Consider the following 12,064-nt stretch of genomic DNA (forward strand, 5'->3'; position numbering starts at 1 on the left):
TCAGAGAAACCTGCTGGGTTACACCGACACTGCTGAACAGAAGGGCTCTTAGGTGCTGGGAAATGCAAAGGGCCTCTCCTCCCTGCAAGCTGCTGAAGAAATCCTGTGGAGACTCGGCTCTCTTACACAGCACATTCCTGTTCCTCCAAGGTAGCTTTTATTATGGTTGCACTTGAGTTTTGTGTCTGTAGATAAAATGAATGCTTCAGTCCTCGATTCTCACTCAAGAACCTTGGAAGTAAATAGAAAATGGATAATTTTCACGTCCAGCCATGCTGCCTGATGGCCAGAATGCTAAATTTCTGACATGGTTGCTCACACTAAAATTTGATTCAAGAGGGCTGAAAACTAATTCTTCTGTGAAGTTGGAAGAGCACTACTTACCACAATTACAGGCAACAGCATTAAAGCACACACTCAGCAAGTTCAGTGAGACTCCACAAAATAGGTGAGTTGGCATTGGAAGTTTATCCACTTCAGAAATATATACATTTGTATAAAAAAGAAAATTAACATTAACATTTATACATTTGCAAATCTTCTATGATACAGGTAAAGACAGTGTTATGTTTTATATGGATTGGATTACGTAAGTATTCTTACAGTTCAAAAATCTTGAGAGTATAATTGCAAACATTAAAGTAAAAAATACCTGAATCTGACCCCAAAGATAGCATATCCGAAGTATGACTGTCATGGTGCAATGAAGTCAGTTATTCCTAGATAGAGAGAAATTTACTCAGTAAACAGTACGTATAAATACTGTAAAAAACTACAACTTGCCTAAAATCCAGATACACACGTCTAAAAAAGCCAGCATTTTTATAAAAGTGCTTTGTTGGCTCAGCTTTCTTGGCCAAGCGGATCACATTAGATCAGTGAACCACGGGGACACTGATTGAAAATAAAAGGAATTACAAATTTGATATAGCCAATATTCAACTGCATCTGAAATTTAAGTACTGCATATTCTTTAATTTACGCTCACAAAAAAAAATGTATCATAGTGGGAACAGAAAGCAAATGACTGATACTGTGCATGTTGGACTTGGACAAAATAAAGGACATAAGGCAAGAACTTCTGTCTCTATGTGAAGTCCTATTATTACAGCTTATTAAGAAAAATCCCGTAGGGACTAAATCCTATTTTTTTTTTGTTTTCATAAAACGAAATTATTATTCTGTAACATTTTAATGTTTTTAAAGCTGTGCCCATTTCATTACAATAAAATTAAATCTGACATATAACCTTTGTAAAGGTAGCAGAAAAGTGGAATTTACGAGTTCAAACTGACAGAAACCAGATAACTTCTCCTGTTTCAAGAGTTACAGCAAATTATTTTTTTTTTATTAAGTCTCATCAACATTATTAAAGATAAGATCATTTTGACAGTACTTTTGAATTAACCAACTTATTGTAGCAGGTCATTAAAATAGCTTTCTCTTTATTAAACTTCATGAGTAGGGCAATTTCAGAGCTAACAAGCCCCTGTGTTTAGAATACTTGTCCCCACAATATGAGGGAACAAACAAGCACCCTGCAAACACCTGTCATTGATAGTGCTGATAGTACGTTAAAAACTGATTTTATCTTGTTTGCATTGCATTTATTTTGAGTTAGTAGAGATTTTAATAATGAAAAAATTAGTAGAGATCTACAAAAAGTAGACTAGAGCAGGATGCTTTGCACTACAACAGAAGAGAATGCAACTGGCTGACAACCTGATCCTCACAAAGTGACCGCAACATTTTACGGAACAGTTGTAACATCACAATAATTGCAGCTTTCTCTTGTGTTTTAAAAAACCTTCTGGTTCAGAACTAAGGAATGGGACTCCCATTAAAACCAAACCAGCATTATCCTAGTCCTACCCGAAGTGTTCCTAAGTAATACATATGATGCCATAACCCCATCAGCTGGACAGTATCCCAGCACTGATTACTGCAGACACTGTAATCACAAATCACATTTACGTATCAAGTGGCTTAGAAAATGCCGCGTTTCCCAATCATCTTTACCTGTAGTAAACCAAATTATTTGCACAAAAGACTTCATTATTTACACATCAACTATGCAAGAACTACAAGTTCAGCACCAGTCCTGACTTAAGGAGCAATAACCTTCAAGTCAGAATATTAGTATTCCCTGTCACAAATGAGTTCTGATGTACTTTCACAAGTTTCCCTCTTCCATACTGTCTGTATTCACAACACTTCTTTGTTCATGTGGACATTGTTCTCCTCCACATTCCGAGGAGATTAGTAATAGCAGCAGTTTCATGTAAAGGTGCAGGTGTTGCAGATGGCCTTCACGGAATAGTCCGTTCAGATCTTTCGGAAAGAAAGGCTCAAAATCCACTGATCCGGGTTGTAAAGTTTTACCAAGAGTTCATTAAGTGGAGGCATAGTTCACATGAGAGCAAACGGTTGAAATAAACTCAGTTTCTGTGTGCAAACTACAGGAAATCCAACAGTGGCGCAAGTCCACATTTAATTCCAGGACAACGGGGAACCCATTTTTCCTCAGTATCAGTGAATTATGCTGGCCATGTCACCTGGGCTTAGAGTAACCATAAGGACACCGAAGAATCAGGCTGCCATGACTAGGTAGGACATGAGTGCTGTAGTATTCAACCAAACTCCCCATGTTCAGAAACATGACGTCTGCATCCAGGTAGAACTTACAATCCTGTCGTAGAACAGAAACATACACAGTCACTGGCAGCAATATTTCTTAGTGTTTAAAAAGAGAAAAACAAATTAAAAAAAACCAACCACTGACAACAAGTAAAAAACATTGTCAGAACCAAGATCTTTCCATCAAGCCGCTGCTTTGCAAGCTCCTCACTTTGACAAATAAGTCCAAATTAAACTCAAGAATTTCATAGTCCTTCCCCTAGAATGTGACTGGAGCTGATATTTAGATTTGGACATCTGCAGCTACTTTGTCTTTTGTACAGTAGAGCAATCAGAAAGCCCAGATCCGATCACTTACATCCTCTTCCTGGAACAAATATCTGTAAAGCAGCTTATTTTTACTTTTGGAACTGGGGTAAGTTTGAACTGTTAGTTGTGATACATACGCACATACTTGCACACTATACATACACGATATCACACATATATACACATATGCAAAAGCTTAATATACAGCAGAGCCACTAACCTTTTCAAATATTCTGTAGTTTCTCACTTTCTCTGCAGATTGATCCCACACAACTAATACCTTAACAATGGAAAATGCAACATAATCAATCTAAGCTGATAAGCTCAAAGCCAATGCATAATTAAGGAATTATTTACAATCAATTGACCAGCCTACAAAAAATTCACTGAAGTTATGATAGCAATTGTTTCAGTACTTAACAACAAGCAAGAAAATCTAAGTTAAGTACTTTTAACATATAAAAATACAGCATCTCTAAATCTAAAAGGTTTTTGTAGGGGTGGATTCTGCAATTGCAAGTTACCTTTCCAGTCTTAGTAGATGAGTTCCTAATACAGTATAATCCATTTTGTGGCTGTCCCTTTGGGCTGGTAGCTTTAAATATCCTAAAATAAAAACAGTACAATCATTACATATGTTACTTATATGATCCAGAAAACTTTAACATGTAGATTCTTGTAGTCACAGAGTTATAGGAGCTGGAAGGGACCTCTGGAGATCATCTAGTCCAGTCACCCCGCTCTTGCTAAAGCAGGCTCCCTACAGCAGGTTGCACAGAAAAGGGTCCAGGTGGGATTTGAGTATCTCCAGAGAAGATGACTCCGTAACCTCTCAGGGCAGCCTGTTCTAGTGCTCTGTCACCCTCACTGTAAAGATTTCTTTCTCATGTTCAGATGGAACTTTCTGTGTTCCAGTTTTTGCCCCTTGTTCAGTCACTGGGCACCATTGAAAAGACCCTGGCTCCATCCACTCCCATCCCTTAGATATTTATAAGCATTGCTAATTGTAGATCATGGGATCACTGAGGTTGGAAAAGACCTCTAAGACCATCCAAGTCCAACCATCAACCAATCACCATCATGCCCTCTAAACCACGTGCCACACATCTACCCTTTTCTTGAAAACCTCCAGGGATGGTGATTCCACCACTTCCCTGGGCAGCCTGTTCTAACGCACTACCAGTCTTTCTGAGAATAAATTCTTCCTAATGTCCAAATTGAATCTCCCCAGACCCTCAGCTTTTCCTTACATGGGAGAAGGCTCCAGGCCCCTTACAATCTCTGTAGCCTTCCACCGGACTCTCTCTAAAAGTTCCCTGTCTTTCTTGAACTGGGGAGCCCAGAACTGGACACAGCACTCCAGATGTGGTCTCACCAGGGAAGAGTAGAAGGAGATGATCGCCTCCCTCAACCTGCTGGCCACACTCTTTTCCATACATCCCAGAATAACATTGCCCTTTTTGGTGACAAGTGCACACTGGTGGCAACTCTTACAAAAAATCTGTTTCAGTTGTAATAATTTATAGTACATCATATTGGACAGAATTTTACTGTTCTAGCATCTCAATCAGCAATGTGCCACAGAAGATCTGGCTTTCAGTCCCATCTAGCATCCTGGCAGAACAATCACTTCCAGAGGGGGTAAAATCATTTTATAAGTACTATGTTTTCTCAACTGTTACATGAGCACTTAACTAACTCCACTAGAAAGCAATTTCCATATTAAAGTGATTTAAATACATTCCCATGTTTTTAAACACAAATTATATATCTCAAAATGATTTCTAAACTACTGTTCACAGTGCAGGTTTTTATAGGATTTTAAGCAATTTTTAAAAGCCATGTCTACCTTTCAACTTCTAAGGATTCAGAGGTATTAAGAAATACTGACGTAGGCAGCTCAACCTATAGGAAAATACAAAGAAAGTAAGTAACTGTGAAGAACAATGAAAATTCAAAATACCAACAGCATGTTATCCAAACAAGCTACAGCCATCAGTATCTAATTTGTTAGTAGAGCTTTAATCTTTATGTTTCTTCCTCTTGTACACCAGTGACTACAATGCAGAATTTATATAGGCATTCCTTAAACCTAAAAATCACACAGCATTGTGTTTTCAGAAGGTTCTTTTTTTCCCTGAAACATGTCCCAAAGCCCTCCCACAGAGAAAGCAGGAAAAATGGTCTTTTAAGAATGAATCATCTGTTTGTTCTTACTTTTTCATAGTCATCATCAGAATCATCATTCGCTTGATTTGGCTTGGAGGGCAGCGCTGGTTTTTCAAATGAGAAGCTTCTAAAACTCTGCCCATCTGGTGGTGATCTCCTGGCAGAAACAGAACAAAAACTGAAGGACATCTCCACTGAAAACAGAACCAATATACCCAAGCACTGAAAAGATAATAAAACTAGAACTGAAGAGAAAGTTTCAGTTTAGGACTTATCAGCCCTAGAATCACAGAATAATGTAGGTAGAAAGGGATATCTGTAGATGATTTAGTCCAAGCTCCTGCACAAAGCAGGTCCATATAGCTCAGGCAGCTGTGTCTGGTTGAGTATTCCCAAGGATGGAGATCACACAGCCTCTTTGAGTTGACCATCCACAAAGTGAAAAGCTTTTCCTTATATCTAACTGTAACTTCCAAGGTCATGACTTCTGTCTGTTGCCACCTACCCTATCACTGCAGATCTTTTGTTCTGTCTTCTCCCTGCCTTCCCATTAAGTAGTTGTAGACAGCAGTGACATCTCCTACTAGCCTTCCTAACAGACAGCAGTGACATCTCCTATTAGCCTTCCTAAAGGTTGAACTAACCCAATTCTTTCTCTCAGCCTCTCCTCACATATCATGTGCCCAAACTTCTTGGTGGACTCACTCCTATAAATCAATCCCTCTTTCTTGTACTGCATTTAAAGAGTTTTTCATTCCTTCTCTAAAGCTGAATGATCCAGCAGACAAAAGTATTTCCAACTGCCTCACCAGCATAGCTAGTCACACACCCCTTACTAAAACTGATCTTATACAAAATATTTCCTGTCTCCACAGAGGCCTAAAATAATTTTTTGTGGTTCACTTACTTTCTGACGTAAAGGTTTCCTATTTGTTGTGATCAAAGGCATTAAGTCTTTAAGACATCCACCAAAACAAACTACAAAAAATTATTATTTTTTTAAGTTATCTATTTCTGAATTATTTCAAAAGTAAAATTCATTACAAAATTTCCAAATAACAAATACCCAGGCAAAAAAACATGTACTGAGGATGAGAGGAACGGTGCGGAGAAGACTAGAAGACATGAATGCATATCTGACAAATGATGTCTGTGAACTGATTGACAAAAACTCTACGGAAAATTTGATACTGGGATGTATTTTCACACTTACTGTAACTGGGGACATGAAGGCTTCTCTGGTCTAGGTTTAAGTACAGGATGCTGGTGGCCCGGCACAGGCGGTTTTGGAAGCACTGGAGGCACAAACAGTCCCGGTTTACCATGTTCTCTTGGCACTTTGGTTTCTACTGTTTTTTCAGTCATCTGGGACAACTTGGGTTTATTGCTTGGCAGTGGAGGAGGAGTTCGTGGTGAAAGGTTTAAGCTTTTTAGCTTCTCGCATCCTTCTGGAGTAGTGAGAACTTGAGATAGAGGCATAGGTTCCGGAGGCAATGAGCAAGGGTCTTTGACACAAAAAGGCTTTTTGAAAAGCGGTAAAGGGGGTATAGGAGGCGGCTGTTCACTTGGTCTCCGGCTGGAGGACTGAATCTTTAGATTAGGTTCAGCTCTGCTCGGTAACTGGGGCTCCCTCACACTGAAGAAATCCTCTGTTTTGATCTCAGGTAAGCTCCTTTTAGGAGGTGGTGGCGGTGGTACTGACCCAGAAGTTTTTCCACAAAAGGAATGCGACCTTGACTCCGAGTAGGCAGTTTTTCTGACATGAGGAACTGGTGGAGGTGGGTAGGCTGGGGGCAGGACCATGATATCTGCTCAAAGAAAATACCCAACAAACATGGCACATTGCAGAGAAAATAAAACATGTCAAGAAACTAGACTTTTCAGATTTATTTTACGTGATTTAAGATATATTTATTAGCATCCAGTCTGATAGTTCCTGAAATGCTGGGTAAACATTCAGCTTTCAGCACAACTCTGCACATTACACGTACTGATCTCCTACAATTTTTATTCAGGCATGGCTTATGTCAACTTAGCAAAGAATTTTTCCTTTGTTGATAATAAAGGGAAAAAGACTATGTAAAAAGAATTACCCCTTCCTCCTGACTTGTGACCACATACAGGTCCCTCAGGGCAGCAGACTTGGCAGGAACTGTTGCTGCTCTTACTAGGCTCTTCTCACCCTAAATACCTCTCAAGATTTGAAGCCTGTGTCTTACTTCAGTTAGTTTGCCACCTGCAACACTTTAGGTATGATTAAGCCAAAACAATGATCTGGCATCCTACACAAATATGATCTTCATTGCCAGCCTTTTGTGAAGGGAATAAAGGAAATCACCTACCATCTTTCACTATGTCAGAAGTATCTGGTTGCAAGTAGGATTCATCGTCTTCCTCCTGGTCATAATCTGCAGTTAAAAATCCATGTGTCAGACTCAGACGGCCACCTCTCTGCTGTTTACAGCATGTGTTTTCTTGAATTTTGATATCAATCAAGAAAGCCATTGCTTACAACAGTGAACGAAGAACATAGCACATTGTTTTTCTCCGTCTTTGAAATTAAAATGTACCTTCTGGTGTGACACTTTCTAGTGGCATTGCCTTCCTCAGAAAAATTCAAACCAGTTACAGAGGCACAATTACAAACTGATATATTTGCTAAACAAGTTGGAAAAACAAAAACTCAACAACCCAAAAGTAACCTAACACAGAAACTTCAGTGATTTTGCAGTATGGGTGGCTAAGAAAGCCTCATCATCTACAAAATAATTAATTTTTTTGCCTTGCTCTGGTAACAAAATACACCACAACAAATGACTTAAATGTTGTCTGTAAGTCAAAATAATCAGACATGAAAAGCACACTGCCTCTAGGCAGTAATTTCTCATCACTGACTATGATATGAGCATAAGGACAATAGGTAGTATTTCCTTAGAGAAAGAGGTTCAGCAGAGGCTGGGGAAAAGGCTAAGGTTAGCTGATAAAAATCAGTTAACTGGTATAATAATGATCCTTATTTAGGCTCCTAGGCCTCTCCAAACATAATTCATATTGTATACAATCCTTCCCTTCCATAAACATCAATGTTCTAAACCACAACCCTATACAAAATGCTGATGAGTGCTTCCCTCTGCTTTGCAACAATCCAACCGGATTTCCTAGAGTCAAACTCCTGTTTTTTTTGTTCTAGTCAGGAAAAATGGTCAGGAATTTCCTGTCAGGAAATCAGAGCACTTGCTCCAATCAACCCTACCCTGAGAAATCTGAAAGGGCAGATCAGAAAATGCCTACTGAAGGAGCTCTGCTGGACCTTGAAGCAAGTCTTCTCATGTGTTGTGTTCCTGTATTGTGTCTCTTGACTAAGAAGTTAGTTGCTGAAATACGCTGTAAATCTCAGTGTGACAGGCTTTCTGTAAAATCCCCATTTCTATCTAAAAATAAATACACGCAGCCAGAATTGTTTACTGTGAAGCAGCTACAGTAACCGTTATCAAACTGAATTTAAAAAGTGACTCTGCTAAGAATGAGACTCTTTGAGCCTTACTTTAAAAAGTTTCTCGGTTTGAAAGTCACAGAATAACATTATTCTACGTGTTCCACCTCGGCCATTCATTAGTCTAACGTGAGATCTTCCTGAACCGGGAGGAGTTCTGGTTTGTATTAAGCAGACTACAGCACAGATGCAGCAACATCCCAGAACGAATTACTGCTTGCTGTTGGGACAGATGAAATGTTTTTACAGTCTAGATGAGAGGCAGCTATTTCCACAATGTTTTACCACGTTGTCAGAATATGCTTTCAGGGTGTACTTTCCCCACCCACCCCCCTTTCCCTCCCCGGGTTATGGATCCATGGGTCCCTTCGCCCTCTTGTCACAGAAACTAGACTGAACCATGACAGCATACTGCCAGACTATGATCTACGGACACACATATTTTATCTTTCTGCTACATCTACAGGCTTCCCAACATGCGGTCCGAATGAAAACGTAAGATAAAAATTTAAGACTATATTATTAAGGGTCATATTGAGATGGTTTTAGGTGTCAGACACCTCCTGGCCAAGGCTGAATTTCTTTAGTTACCACTTATTTTTTACTAATGGTCTTATGACACAGTCTGTTTCTGATTTTAAATTACAACAGTTCTATGCACCTTGTAAAAATAACCATTTTTAGTTCTCAGTTGCAAACTAGATCAGACAGTCTGCTTAAGCTACTGGAATAGTTCCTGCAGAATCCAGAAGGAAAACAAGATTAAAAAAAAAAATCATTTATCAAATCTAAAATTTTCACCTTCATTATCTGCTGAATGATGAGAATACTTGATATCAATGGGACGTTCTACTGAGCCATAGAAACTGTCTGCATCAGAACCAGAGTCACTGCAAAAGAAAAGACAGAGTCCCTTTTGCATCACTGTGTTAGAAGTCTTGGAAAAATAAAGATATCTGTTGGCAAGACTGCAGCACTGGAAAGTAATACTTGTAAAGCAGAAGCGATCTATTCCCATATCAATAGCTAAATCTGTTGCTGCTGTCATTTTAAAATTCTTCTTTGTGTTACACAAAGGTGACATTTTAATTTCTCTTAGTAGGAAGACTTATTAGCCCTGGTACTCTTTAATCTACCTATTAGGTAGGCCCTTCATTCTTGGAGCCTACTGCAGCTGTTATTATTTAGCAGTAAATAACTTGTGAGTGCAAAGAGCCAAAAACAACACCACTGAGAGCCAGAGAGAAGAGGAGGGAAAAGCAAACGAAGATTAAAGTTTTGTACCTGAGTTCTGTTATTGTTTCTTTCTTATCATGGTAGTGATCAATTTCCTTCCTCAGGGATAGCATCCAATTCTAAATAAATAAACCCACAACATTCAACACATTAATCTTTAAATCATTAAAAAAAGATGCACAGTATCTTTCTCCTGCAAGACCAGAGTGAGTCTGCAAGTGAAATAACATTTATCCACGCCACTGTATAAATATTGAAAGGATTTACTAATCAAAATGTTTTGGCTATCAAAAATCCTACAAGAACGTATTAAAACATTAAACTTTTCATTTGTGAATTTCCAGCTGTTACTCCTAAAGCCATGTAGCTGCTCATAGTCTGCGTATGGGTAGGAGATTTCACTGAGCAAGTTTTCATACTTTATCAGAAGTTTACCATACAAATATTGATTCCATGGCTAAAAACCAGGAATACGAAGAAAACTGTAATATCTGCTATGCCACTTTTAGCCATTCCCTACACTACAACAAATTACAACTTGCACAAATAGTTAAAACTTCAGGCATCATTTTCAGAGGAATCCAAAGAACCAGATGTACAGACTTTGGTTACAGCTGCGTGCCCATTCATGTAGATTTTAGGGAAGCCCAAGATCCACTTTCGTCATTTGCAATACGATTAAAACGAGCACAAAATACCTTTCTTTCATCTTCAGAAGAAGCAGAAAAAAACCACGTCCTGTGCTTCTTGCTAATGTGAACCAACTTGAAAGGAAACACGTTGCTTGATGTCGTCTCTTCAGCTGCCCGCATAACCCTGGGAAACAGAAGGACCAATATAAAAAAATCCCTTAATCTGTAAAGTTAATTCTGCTGTGCAAGTCAAAGCTCAGAAAGCAGTTTTATCAGCCTGTTCTACCTTGCTGAGAATAACCCCCAAGAACAGTGACAGCACATCACCAAAACACTCATATCTGCAATTGTAGTACTTCTACATTGAAGCAATAGAAAGGATAACGCGAGGGTGCTGGCAGGAGAAAAGGCACCACTTCAACCACCAGATTTAGATGCATGTTTTGACCTCCTCAATAAACAGTTTTAATGAACTTTTTAAATGAGCTTCTTTTTTTCTTAAGCTTAATTCAACCTCTTTCACAAACTAAATTAGAAGAGTTTCTTGCCTTTTTTTTCCACATTGGATTCTAAAATGAGAAAATACAGCTCAGTCCTCACAGACACACAACAGAACCCTATTCAGAAACACATGCTAGAAGGTTTCGAAAGAATAAGGAGACTAAAATCATAAGACTGTGGGCAACCTAAAAGTAACATGAATAGGATTTACTCAGCACAAGCTATAGACAAATATGATTGAAAGTTTTTGGGACCTTCTTGTTGTTCCTATATATTTCAACTTGCTAATTTCCTCATAGAATACAGTTTTTTCTGTACATTCTATTTAGGGAAGATTGCTTGTAAACCTACAATGAGGGTTTCAGAGACATTTGACTTTTGGTTAGTACCAATCAAAACGAACATGAATTTGGGAAAAACAAAACCAGTAATAATAATTAAAAGAAATTAATCAACACCTCAGAGCTGGCACTAAGAACAATGCAAAGTGCAAAGCTTTTTCAGAATTAGAGTGCATCTTTTTAGAACTCCAACCCTAATCTTAAATTGTAAGTTATAGGTTGTTTTTTTTTTTTTTTCTTAATCTGGCCTGAAACAAAGCCATAAAAAGAACTGTATGTTACTTCATCCACTAATTCAAGGCCAATAGAGATGTTACTATGGGAAATAACCACTGTATGTCTGGGAGGGATGGCAATGATTCCCACATTCTGAGCCACCAGACAATTAGCACTGTCTCACTTGCTGTCCACTCTTGAAATTTAAAGTCTACTGAATGAAATCTGAAAAATAAAAGTCCAAGGAAGCCTTAGAGTAACTTGCTTTCATGCACCCTTATGAAACTGCCCAGTCTAACAAATGAAAGTTTCTTTCACTTCAAGCTTTTTTTCAATAACGCTTATATCTGTGCATAACACCAACTAAGAGCTGGTCCCAATTCTATAACCAATAGCTGTAGATACATAGATACTGGTCCCAATTCTATAACCAATAGCTGTAGATACATAGATACATAAAAAGCAATGAGAGTTTCTAGCAATTACAAAATCCATAGATTTTTCATAATAACATGATTACAGAAGCTAGT

The 12,064-nt window shown here is 38.4% G+C and overlaps 1 protein-coding gene across 10 annotated transcripts in view; it reads right to left on the reverse strand.

The window, feature by feature from the left end:
* Positions 446 to 12,064, reverse strand: part of SH3BP2 (SH3 domain binding protein 2) — a 37,805-nt gene continuing 26,186 nt past the window's right edge. For 9 of the 10 annotated variants that reach the window (XM_021395369.1, XM_021395367.1, XM_021395368.1 and 6 more), the window contains 10 exons: positions 10,543 to 10,660; positions 9,893 to 9,963; positions 9,410 to 9,498; positions 7,458 to 7,523; positions 6,329 to 6,923; positions 5,164 to 5,272; positions 4,796 to 4,851; positions 3,471 to 3,552; positions 3,167 to 3,226; positions 446 to 2,689 (listed from right to left, as the gene is read on the reverse strand). In XM_021395369.1, coding sequence (XP_021251044.1) covers positions 2,552 to 2,689; positions 3,167 to 3,226; positions 3,471 to 3,552; positions 4,796 to 4,851; positions 5,164 to 5,272; positions 6,329 to 6,923; positions 7,458 to 7,523; positions 9,410 to 9,498; positions 9,893 to 9,963; positions 10,543 to 10,660 — 1,384 coding nt within the window. In that variant the 3' untranslated portion in view covers positions 446 to 2,551. The remainder of the gene's footprint in view (positions 2,690 to 3,166; positions 3,227 to 3,470; positions 3,553 to 4,795; positions 4,852 to 5,163; positions 5,273 to 6,328; positions 6,924 to 7,457; positions 7,524 to 9,409; positions 9,499 to 9,892; positions 9,964 to 10,542; positions 10,661 to 12,064) is intronic. The other variant, XM_021395360.1, reaches the window with a different exon arrangement.

This window comes from Numida meleagris, chromosome 4 (assembly GCF_002078875.1).
Source record: "Numida meleagris isolate 19003 breed g44 Domestic line chromosome 4, NumMel1.0, whole genome shotgun sequence".
Classification (NCBI taxonomy): Eukaryota; Metazoa; Chordata; class Aves; order Galliformes; family Numididae; genus Numida; species Numida meleagris.